Source organism: Anomaloglossus baeobatrachus, chromosome 10, assembly GCF_048569485.1.
Source record: "Anomaloglossus baeobatrachus isolate aAnoBae1 chromosome 10, aAnoBae1.hap1, whole genome shotgun sequence".
In the NCBI taxonomy this organism is placed as follows: Eukaryota; Metazoa; Chordata; class Amphibia; order Anura; family Aromobatidae; genus Anomaloglossus; species Anomaloglossus baeobatrachus.
Genome location: NC_134362.1, coordinates 46,615,175 through 46,627,674, shown reverse-complemented (window position 1 = coordinate 46,627,674; position 12,500 = coordinate 46,615,175). Strand labels below are relative to the sequence as shown.

The window sequence follows — 12,500 nt, the reverse complement described above, 5'->3', positions numbered from 1 at the left end:
TTGTGAAGTTGTGAACATTAACATTTGGATACCTAAAGTAAAAGAAAAGCAAAAAAAAAACCGCTTAATGACATCAGCCACAAATTCCTTCTTTAAAAATATATGGCAATATCATATTGTCACTGGAAATAATAGGCTACACTTTACATTGGTAAACTAGCTTGTAGTTTGCAGTGCACATACCCAGCAGTCTTCATTTGACACCACAGTAATAAGGCATCCTTGGCGGACTTCTTCTCTTTATTATCTTCTGTCTCAACACTAATATCTTGAATCTGCAAAGAAAACATAAGATTTCCTTGATTTGGGATCATTTCGGCCTCCTTTCTAAATCGGTTCTTGGATTTGATCTCTGGGTTTCAGGCATACAGATGCTCGGTGGCACCAATACAATGCTATAGGGATCTATAGAAGACGGAAAAGAAAAGTCTGCTACATGTGATCAGATGGAGGATTTACCTCTTCAAATGCTCCTAGGGGAGAATCACTAACACTGTGCTATATGGGGGTATCATACAGCACCATATGGATGGCCCATGGCTGCGTAGTACAGAGTCTCCGGCCTAAAATGTTTTGAGGAGCAGTTGTGATTTTATCGTATATTTTTGGTCAAGAATGCCTCAAGTGCATCCAAATATTGTACTAATCCCGAGAAATGTATGTGTAATACTCCTATACTAAAGGAAGAGCAGCAAGGAATATACGTATATGTGCAATTGATCTATAGAAAGAAAAATGGGGATTTATGGTTTCGTGTAGGGACGAACAATTTCAAAAAGTTTAATGTTACCTGGAACCGGAGGATGATCGTCCAAATAAGCCCTAGGGTCAGTCTGTGGTTGCCATCCACAATGTCGTGGGAGCCCATGTTCTCTAGATGGACCTTCTGCTCCTTCAAAAACTGCAGAGCTTTGTCCACATTTTCTAGGCAATGAATCCGCATACGACCCTTGGTGGGCTTGGGCTGTAATAAAAAAAAAGTCAATTCGATAAGAAATAAGATCAGCTGCAGAAACTGGAGAACATGAGTGATAGCATATGATGGGGGCTTTTTAGGTCACTGAGTCAACATACTCTTGTTAAGTGTCCATGGACCCCCAGTACCCAGCACAATGGTACCTCTGGCATGCTGCTCCCCCCACACCCTCATTGTAGAGGACAGTGTTATCTATACTACCTTATAAATTATTAAATGTCCAAGAATGTTAATTATGTGAAAAATCGATACAAAGCAGATTAACTACGCAAACTGAGGACAATAGATCTTATACAGTCATGTGTAAAAGTACAAAGACAAACACAAATTTTGGTTTTCACACAGGTTTGCGGCTTGTATTTTTAGAACTTTTAAAGTCGTAGGTTTCCATTGTAACTGAAGCACAATTATCAGGATTTCATAAGAGAATCTGTCAAGTGATTTTGCGGTACAATACTAATATCTTTAAATAAGGCTTAACACTAGAACTACTGGACTCGTGACACCTATATAGAAATACATGGTGCAAAGTAGTCAAAATGACTACCTCAAGAGTTCTAGTGTTAAGGAGAGCTTTGAGGATCAGTAAGTTTTATTGCTCTACCTTATCCTGGTATCTTGTTGTAAGCTCCATAGAATTCAGTGCGATGTAGTTACTAGTCAAGCATATGTAAATACAAATTGCATAGTGATTTCTCCCTCCTCTCATCAGTGAAAATAAATCTGAACTGAATTTGCACTGCTGCCCCCACTGATACCCCCCCCCCAACCGCTCAGCAGTGATAGTGAATTCACTGGGAGGTGGGTGCAAGGAGCAGTGAATATGCAACTTGTATTTACATACACTGTGTGCAGAATTATTTGGCAAATGAGTATTTTGCTCACATGATACTTTTTATACATGTTATCCTACTCCAAGCTGTATAGGCTGAGAGCCAACTACCAATTAAGTAAATCAGGTGATGCATCTCTGTAATGAGGAGGGGTGCGGTGTAATGACATCAACACCCTATATAAGGGGGGCTTAATTATTAGGCAACTTCCTTTCATTTGGATTAAGAGATTTGACAAGCTCTAAAAAGTCCAAAATTGTGAGATGTCTTGCAGAGGGATGCAGCAGTCTTGAAATTGCCAAACTTTTGAAGCGTAATCACCGAACAATCAAGCGTTTCATGGCAAATAGCCAACAGGGTCGCAAGAAGCGTGTTGGGCAAAAAAAGGGGCAAAATAACTCCCATGAATTGAGGAAAATCAAGCGTGAAGCTGCCAAGATGCCATTTGCCACCAGTTTGGCCATATTTCAGAGCCGCAATGTTACTGGAGTATCAAAAAGCACAAGGTGTGCCATACTCAGGGACATGGCCAAGGTAAGGAAGGCTGAAAAACCACCACCTCTGAACAAGAAACATGAGATAAAACGTCAAGACTGGGCCAAGAAATATCTTAAGACTGATTTTTCAAAGGTTTTATGGACTGATGAAATGAGAGTGACTCTTGATGGGCCAGATGGATGGGCCAGAGGCTGGATCAGTAAAGGGCAGAGAGCTCCACTCCCACTCAGACGCCAGCAAGGTGGAGGTGGGGACTGGTATGGGCTGGGATCATCAAAGATCAACTTGTGGGACCTTTTCGGGTTGAGGATGGAGTGAAGCTCAACTCCCAGACCTACTGCCAGTTTCTGGAAGACAACTTCTTCAAGCAGTGGTACAGGAAGAAGTCGGTATCATTCAAGAAAAACATGATTTTCATGCAGGACAATGTTCCATCACATGCATCCAACTACTCCACAGCGTGGCTGGCCAGTAAAGGTCTAAAAAATGGAATTACAGATCATCCTTGGATGAAAAAGTCATTCACCTATCTTTGCTTGTTTTGTATTGTAATATACAATCTTCAGCTTGCAGGGTTTAATTTTAGGGGATGGGGGGGTTGGGTTTGGTTAATAAGTTGCCCAACACCAGGTATTGATATAGAATAACAATGAAAAGTTACTTCCCTGATCAATCCCTCTCTCCTGCAGCATTAATGCTCAATGATACTGTCCCGACCTCCGGTCACATGAATGCTGCAGCCAAGGGGACACTTAGGAGTCACCTACAATGGCTGCTGCAGAAGTTACATGACCGATAGCAGGACCGGCAGGGATCAATGGAGGGATTTGGGGTTTTTCTATCTGCAGTTAGCATTCCTGCATTGGATACACATCTGGAGAGTTAGCCTGCATTGCTTTAGTGTGTATAATTGCAAACAGGAATTTTCTCCAAAATAATGTATATTTTATGTAAATGTATGTATCAGACAGTTTGTTAAGGTTTTATGCATGCATGCAGCCAACCAATAAATGAGAGCCCATATGGCCACCATTACAGCTCTATAGGTGTTGTCATCAAACTTGCCTATTACACCTTAAAGGGGTTATCCACTACTAAGACAACCCCTTCTGATTCCACACGTTTCCCCCAAGTAAAATAATAAAGCCTATACTCCCCTCTTGTACCGGCACCGTTCCAATGGTGCCGCAGGTCATGTGGGGGGTTGTGACTGGAGAGGACTGAACCAGTGGAAGTTCGGCGGGTGCAGCTGAACCAAACCTCCATGGGTTCGGACTTGATCCAAATCCCAATGGAAGTTACAGATTGGCAGTTCGGGTCTCCGCCTGCCATTAGCAGATCACTTCCGAGGGTGGGGGTTGCTTTTTTTTCTCCTCTTGTTTGGTGCAGACTACATCTGATCTCGCTGTGGTTACCCCCAGACATTCAAACACTGCAAGAGTATCACACCGGGCAAACCACAGAGCGTACTTGAGCCGAGCACTGCCAGCGTCTCGCACACGGGGCCGAGCACTGCCAGCGTCTCGCACACGGGGCCGAGCACTGCCAGCGTCTCGCACACGGGGCCGAGCACGGAGCACACCGGGCCGAGTGCAGAGATGCTTGCATTAGTGGTCGACATATGTAAAGCACCCAAACTCTGTTTTGTTTTCTTGTGTATAACTGAACATTGGGCTTGCTCATCTCTAGTTGTGATATCATGCGAGCCTTGCATCCAATCAGAGAAGGCTTTCTTCTATTTGCCTAGGACCAAACGAACTATCGACAGGAAGTGACCGCAGCCACAGGGCTCACTTCCTGTTGATGAACTCATTTGGTCCAAAGGTGGGGAGAAAGAAGCCGGTGATGATTGGACGCGGGGCTTTCGTGATGTCACAACCCCAGTTGAGCCCAGACACCACTGGAACGGCATTGCTACGCGAGGTGAGTATATTCTTTATTATTTTACCTGGGGGAAACATGTGGAAGCAGAAGGGGTTGTCCCAGTAGTAGACATCCCCTGCATCTGCTCACATATGACATAACATGCAGGAGATATTCAAAGTTTCCTACAGGAACTAGGATATATTTGACAGCTGATGATCTGCTTAACACATTTATGCACTTAAATCTGTGACCAACATCTTCAAATCGTAAGATGCAGGAAAATCTATACCTAACTGCTTACAGTAGGTTGTCTGGTTTAGAGGACAGATCTCATGTACCCAATTGGGGAATTCTGAGTTATTAGAAGATGCTGCTCATGCAAAGGAAACCTGCTACAAAGAGTCTCCTGCTGAGGAGTAACCCAGTTTTCAATGCACACTGTAATGCTTCATATCCCCTGTGGTGGCGCTGCTGCTGTGAAATGAAAGACAGCGAGTTCCGTACAAAACACAGCCGATCGCTGAGGGTTCCGGCTGCAGGAAACTTTGTTACCAGGGTCCCGCGATGTATTTCTTCAAAATGAACCCCTCTAAACAGCTACCACGAATAGTAGTCACTCACCAGCTGTTCTCCAGAAAGTACTTCCAGTAGTCGGATCAGCATCCTTCCATCTCGCAGGTCATTGTACAAATCAGAAATCCTACAAGTGACCCGGGCAAGGTGAGAGTTGACCCATTTGGTAAAGGTTTTCTTTTGGACGGCTTCACGTTCATCTAGAAGTAAAGAGAATGAAATATCCATTAATACAGTATATAAAAGATTACTTAAAAGAGAAAAAGAAAAAAAAAATATATATAAAATTGTATTTGACATCAATAATAAATTATATATATATATATATACACACACACACACACACACACATATACATGCATACATACACACACACACATATATATTATATATATATACACACACACACACACACACACACACACACACACACTTACATACATACATATATATACACACACACACACACACACACACACACACACACACACACACACACACACCTTTCTTACAGTAGACATTTCTGTGTTTTTATGCAATTGCTATTTGAGAACAGAGGTCGTATATTAAAAAAAACAAAAAAAAAAAAAAACAACTAACTCTATAAGCTTTAAAAGACAAGTATCTGAGACGTTTCACCCTGCTTCATCAGGGGGAGAGGGTAAGACAACCCCTGACAAAGCAGGCAGAAAATCAGATTGGGGTCCAGAGACACATGCTGATAAGGTAACATATCACACTAAGAATTTACCATCTATTAGATTCCTTCACGAGTGATTTTTACACTATAATACTTGACAATATATTCCAGGATTGTACTTTATCATAGGCTACCAACACTTAAGTCCTGTGTATCTTGTGACTACCTTTACTTCTACCTATTGCATCTATATCATATAATTGGATTGCCTCCTTGTCATTTTATTGATTTACTCAGTTTATATGATTATGATTTATAGATTTTTTTGCACCTTTTTTCCTTTTTTTTACTGTACATTTTACACCAGTTTAGTCAAGGTGAACAGCTATGTACATTTTACATGGGAACAGATTAAAAGATTTACAAATTTATGATTTCATAAAGGAGTTTTTCTCTCCATTTTCATGGATTTTCTGACCAAACAATATGGAAAAATAAAAAAATAAAATGTACATTATAATAACTCATTAATTTTAATGGCTACACAACAGGATTAAAACAGATGGGTCAGACATTTGTGATGTTGTCGTATCCCATATGACTGCTGCAGTCAATCACAAGCTGCAGTGGTCACACAGGACAAGATGACCAGATGTGATCAAATTGTCTCTCCAGGAAAGGAGACAAGCTCTAGCGCCACCTATTAGAAGTAGCAATCCTAAAAGTCAAAAGTGGACTTTTAACAAGCCTTTTCATATGACCTAGGATATATGCCAGATCAGAATCCCAATTTGCAGACACTGTGTTTCGGGGTGATTGCCCCTCGTCAGTGAAAAGTGTGGGTAGATGTGATCATGCAGCCACAGCACTCAGACAAAAAACACATTTTCTTCTAGTGGATTGCATAGGCTTGGACTGAAAAGAACAGCACCAGGAGGGTTGAAGGCAGCAGCTCGTGGTATCCCATATGCTTCCTCAAGTGCTGTGCCTAATGGCACAACCCCTCCAGGTAATGGATAGTCAAGGAAAGAGAATACATCACGAGATGGTGGTGATTTTTTGGTATTTTTAAATAAGGATTTACTTGGAACAAGATATCATTGTAATAGGATGGGTTGTCCATGTACCTTGCCGGAAGAGGCAAGGAAGCCATGGTGGCACCAGAGGAGATCAGTGTTCTAAAATAAGATCTACTTGGAACAAGATGTCATTGTAGGAGGCCGAATTATCCTTGTATCTTGCCGGAAGAGGCAAGGAAGCCAATGAGGCTCCAGAGGAGATCCTACCGTAGTTCTAAAATAAGGATCTACTTGGAACAAGAGGTCACTGTAGGAGATCGGGTCGTCGTTGTACCTTGCCGGATGAGGCAAGGAACCAATGAGGCACCAGAGGAGATCATAGTTCTAAAATAAGTATCTACTTGGAACAAGAGGTCATTGTAGGAGGCCGGGTTGTCCTTGTACCTTGCCAGATGATGCAAGGAAGCCATGGAGACAACAGAGGAGATCATAGTTCTAAAATAAGGATCTACTTGGAACAAGAGGTCATTGTAGGAGGTTGGGTAGTCCTTGTAACTTACTGGATGAGGCAAGGAAGCCATTGAGGCACCCAAAGAGTTTATAGTCCGTACCCCCACCCCCTCCCAAAATAAAAATCCTACTCCCCTATCCGGGAGATATTTTTGTTCTCAGATTTCCTTTGGAAGCCATGGTCTAGGTTTGTGAGAAACCACGTGCATCGTGTTAGCCGGCAAATTGCATTTGGATGGAAGAGTCCTGAGGAAGGTGCAGTGTTTACTGTCCCAATGGTACAAACAAAAAAATCATCCGTCTCTCAGTGGAACTACGACGGCCTCTAGGGCGAAATGTTTTTTTGTTTTTCTTTTCAGTTTTGTGGTGACATCTTTGTCACATCACGTCTTGTACCTTGAGCATAAAAGCACATTGCTATTAATATGATTTATAGACTAGCCATGTGTATCCTCCCCCTGGAAGTCGCATCTAATTGCATCAGCTACGCTACTCCAAAAACCAGAAATACAGGTTCCATGAAGAAAATCACATGTCTCGTTTCACAGGGAGCGGCCACGGGGGGAGGAGAGCAGGCCGAGAAGAAGGTTCTTAGAAAAACTTGTTGGGTAACGCTGTTTATAGTGGCGGCGAGGAGAAAAATCAACTGGTAATCAAAGATGACATCAGGCACAGTCTCGGTACACCCTGCATAAATACAGGGGTGCAAAGAGGAGTACGATGGAGGCATGGAAATCAGTGGTGGCCAATGCACAATGACACAAGTCTACTGGCGAATACAGAGACGAAAACAACTAAAGAGGTAGAATCGAAGAGTTATGATCATAAAAACACATTGCTGCTACTACAGGATCAGACATGGACTGAGGCTTCAAATTAGATATTTTGATCGCTTATATAGAATTATTAATTCCATGTGATCATCACTCTCCCCATTGGGGCTCCCAATCTAAATTCCCTATCACTATGTCTTTGGAGTGAGGGAGGAAACACGGAGAACCTGGAGGAAACCCCAGCGCTGAAAAGCAACAGTGCCAACCCCCGAGCCCCCGCACAGTGCTAACCCCCGAGCCCCCGCACAGTGCTAACCCCCGAGCCCCCGCACAGTGCTAACCCCCGAGCCCCCGCCCAGTGCTAACCCCCGAGCCCCCGCCCAGTGCTAACCCCCGAGCCCCCGCACAGTGCTAACCCCCGAGCCCCCGCACAGTGCTAACCCCCGAGCCCCCGCACAGTGCTAACCCCCGAGACCCCGCACAGTGCTAACCCCCGAGCCCCCGCACAGTGCTAACCCCCGAGCCCCCGCACAGTGCTAACCCCCCGAGCCCCCGCACAGCGCTAACCCCCCGAGCCACCGCACAGCGCTAACCCAACGAGCCACCGCACAGCGCTAACCCAACGAGCCACCGCACAGCGCTAACCCCACGAGCCACCGCACAGCGCTAACCCCACGAGCCACCGCACAGCGCTAACCCCCCACGAGCCACCACACAGCGCTAACCCCCCCGAGCCACCGCACAGCGCTAACCCCCTGAGCCACCGCACCAGCGCTAACCCCCTGAGCCACCGCACAGCGCTAACCCCCCCCCGAGCCACCGCACAGCGCTAACCCCCTGAGCCACCGCACAGCGCTAACCCCCCCGAACAACCGCACAGCGCTAACCCCCTGAGCCACCGCACAGCGCTAACCCCCTGAGCCACCGTGCTGCCCGATATGACCTTTCTATGACAGGCCTTTACGAATTTTCTTCCTTACGGACTCCAGGAACTTCAGGTTGTAAAAACGGCAACATGAAATTGCAGACAAAAGATCTGGTTTATAGGATCGTAAAAAAATTGGCACATGGCAGCTAATAAAAAGTGTGGGGCTGTTACTATAATTTACACACCTTTAGTTAACCTGTGAAAGGACAAAGCAAGATCTGACCTCAGTGAACTTGAAATGGGTGTCCAAAAATTATCCATGTTTGGTCAAAAGAAATGAAGACATTGATGTGTGATCAAAGGAGGTCTGACAGTATGAGCGCCGTACATGCTGCAGATCCCGGCAAAACTGCGCAAGAAAACTGTTCTGTTGTGTAATATTTAGTGCGACACAGTGGCTCAGTGGTTAGCACTGCAGTCTTGCAGCGCTAGGTCCTGTGTTAAAATCCCACCAAGATCAACATCTGTAAGAAGTATGTATGTTCTCCCCGTGTTTCTGTGGGTTTTCTCCCACACTCCATACACATACTGGTAGGGACTTTAGTTTGTGAGCCCCAATGGGGACAGGATTGCTGATGTATGTAAAGAGCTGTGGAATTAATGGCGCTATATAAGTGAATAAATATATTACATTATTTTTGATGTTTCCATAAATAAACATTATAACATAACATCTAGCTACTTGACGCTACTTTAGGCCAGTTCACACTGCTCTTGTAGGCCAGGTGTCACAGGTCAGATATGGGGCCCTCCGGTATATGCATTCACAAGTGGCACTTTTCTTACACAAATGTCTGAGAATGAGACTCTGATGTTTATTTCTTAAAGGGATTTTCCCCTTTCAACTTCCTTCTGCCTGTAGGCTTGTTCATGTAAAAACAACAAGTCCAGCAATACTCGCTCTCCCCTGTTCCAGCTGCGAATGAGATTTTTTTTTTTTTATTTTACACACTGCAGCTGTGATATCAGGACTACAGCGCACATGACCGCTGCAGCCAATCACTAGACTCAGCGACTCATGCCATCTACCTCTGCATCAACACTGAGCCCAGTGGTTGGCTGCAGCAATCATGTGCGCTGTAGTCCTGATGTCGCTGCTGCAGCCTGTAAACAGTCACTGGGAGCTGTGGCAGAGAGTTCGTTCCTGAGCAGGGGAGGGCGAGTAATGCTGGACTTGTCTAGAACATCTAGATGCCTACAAGTGGAAGAAAGTCGAGATGAGGTTTTATGCAAAACGTATGTGTGAACATATGTCCTAGCCTGGCAGTTACAGTGGAGGGGTTTACTGCGATAATTAAATGTAAAAAAGTGTCAGTCTGTTTCCACGTAGTGCAAATAAAATCTGCTGTATACAAGAAATATGGTTGTGATTTCATGAAAGACTCCTGCTCACTAAACATGCTGTAGAAAGGCACATTCCTCCCCCCTTCCATAAACATTGATAAGGAGCCTGGAAGGAAGGCCAAAGGATCGAAGGAAAGAAGAAAAAAGAAGGATCGAAGGAAAGAAGAAAAAAGAAGGATCGAAGGAAAGAAGAAAAAAGAAGGATCGAAGGAAAGAAGAAAAAAGAAGGATCGAAGGAAAGAAGAAAAAAGAAGGATCGAAGGAAAGAAGAAAAAAGAAGGATCGAAGGAAAGAAGAAAAAAGAAGGATCGAAGGAAAGAAGAAAAAAGAAGGATCGAAGGAAAGAAGAAAAAAGAAGGATCGAAGGAAAGAAGAAAAAAGAAGGATCGAAGGAAAGAAGAAAAAAGAAGGATCGAAGGAAAGAAGAAAAAAGAAGGATCGAAGGAAAGAAGAAAAAAGAAGGATCGAAGGAAAGAAGAAAAAAGAAGGATCGAAGGAAAGAAGAAAAAAGAAGGATCGAAGGAAAGAAGAAAAAAGAAGGATCGAAGGAAAGAAGAAAAAAGAAGGATCGAAGGAAAGAAGAAAAAAGAAGGATCGGAGGAAAGAAGAAAAAGGATCGAAGGAAAGAAGAAAGATCGAAGAAAAGATGATCGAAGGAAAGAAGAAAGATCGAAGGAAAGAAGAAGAAAGATCGAAGGAAAGAAGAAGAAAGATCGAAGGAAAGAAGAAGAAAGATCGAAGGAAAGAAGAAGAAAGATCGAAGGAAAGAAGAAGAAAGATCGAAGGAAAGAAGAAGGATCGAAGGAAAGAAGAAGGATCGAAGGAAAGAAGGATCGAAAGAAAGATGTAGGAAAAGAGCGAAAGAAAAAAAAAAAAGTGAACGAGATAGCAAGAAGAAAAATGAACAAGAAAGAAGAAAACAAAGAAAAAAAAACTGCTTTAAATTAAAAAAGGGAGAAACTTTTATATCTATGTACAGTATAATATAGAGAATAAATTTATATTTATATATATATGTATATGTATCTATATACACACACACACGCACACACGCACACACACACGCGCGCACACACACACACACGCACACACGCGCACACACGCGCACACACGCGCACACACGCGCACACACGCGCACACACACGCACACACACGCACACACACGCACACACACGCACACACACGACACACACACACACACACACACACACACACACTTTTAGTTGACCTTTAATAGGGCCAAGCAAAATCTGACCTCAGTCACATTGAAGGTGGTGTCCAAAAATTATCACTGTTTGGCCAAGATAAATGGGGCCATCGATGTGTGATCAGTGGAGGTCTGACCATATATTCTATTAGAACATATATAGCAATTGTTACACCTGCAGAAAACATGAAGCATTTATGCTAAGTGTGATCTAGGCTTTGGGTGCGGGAGTGTGGCTGTCACTCAACTAATCATCAGGGCCCACATTTGCATGGTGGAAGAGATACTGCTAGTGATGGGTGAGAACTACCAATCGAGCAGGTCGGACGTGCGGATGGGTGGAACTTGAGTAACAAGTATAATATAAGTCAATGGGACACTCGGAAGACCTTCTGTAAAAATGCTCGAGTATCCCATTGACTTCCACTATACTTGGGTACTTGAGTCATGCCTGTCCGAGAAACCAGACCTGGTCATTTCAAGTACCAAGCACCCAAGGATTGCAGTGCTCACCCGTCACTAATCACTCATCACAGGTTTCTTCTGGTTCCGAGAACTTAAAATACACAAATAAAGACCACATGGTGGACATTTGCCTAGACCATCACAACCGGACATCACTGTGATCAGGTCAGAAACAAACGCCCACCACATAACCTTAGGTTTCCCATAGCGTGATATTAATCGTTCCATCATATTAACGAATTGTGCACATGCTCAGAAAATGTCCTGCGAGGTGGAGAGGGAAAGATCATCAGACCGGAGGGGTTTGTACAAAGTATAGGAATGTGCTGCATGTACAAAACCTCAGGAGAACATGTTACACATACCGAGGAGAGAAAGTAAGATAACGGTGTCATGTAATATTAATACAAATGTGAAACATTTCACATTGTAAAGCTGGAGACAGACGTGAGAACATTATCCTGCAGACTTCTCGCGCCCTGGAGAAACCCCTCCAAAATTGGATCCTTTAATAGAAGATGACCATCGGGCAGAAGCCATGGACATAGGACCACCAGAATCTCATCTTCACGGCCAACTTTATAAACGGTGGATAGAAATGTTTTTACTTCCTTTACAAATCTGGAGCATAGTTCAAAGAACTGAAGTATGATCATGTGAACGGGTCACAGATAGGACTTCTCCAAGTCTATCCAGGGCACGCAACGATTCCAGACTGGGGCGACTGCCAAATCTAGGTTATTAGTATCAAATTAACTCTTTTGGTCCAGCCAGTAAGAACCTGGACCTGTAGATCAGTGAACACCAACCAATAATCCATCCAGTCTGCTCTCCCCCAATTTTATTTTTAATGGTCTACCACCATGGA

At 43.7% G+C, this 12,500-nt stretch overlaps 2 protein-coding genes across 4 annotated transcripts in view; one reads left to right on the top strand and one right to left on the bottom strand.

The window, feature by feature from the left end:
- RCE1 (Ras converting CAAX endopeptidase 1) overlaps window positions 1–12,500 on the top strand; it is a 433,314-nt gene that overhangs the window by 144,813 nt on the left and 276,001 nt on the right. The gene's annotated exons all lie outside the window — the stretch shown is intronic.
- Window positions 1–12,500, bottom strand: part of SPTBN2 (spectrin beta, non-erythrocytic 2) — a 279,074-nt gene that overhangs the window by 103,686 nt on the left and 162,888 nt on the right. For both annotated transcript variants that reach the window (XM_075326530.1, XM_075326531.1), the window contains exons 3-6: window positions 4,795–4,946; window positions 791–964; window positions 184–275; window positions 1–32 (exon numbers count right to left, since the gene is read on the bottom strand). The exon at window positions 1–32 is cut by the window's left edge and continues 49 nt beyond it. In XM_075326530.1, the coding sequence (XP_075182645.1) occupies window positions 1–32; window positions 184–275; window positions 791–964; window positions 4,795–4,946 (450 nt within the window). The remainder of the gene's footprint in view (window positions 33–183; window positions 276–790; window positions 965–4,794; window positions 4,947–12,500) is intronic.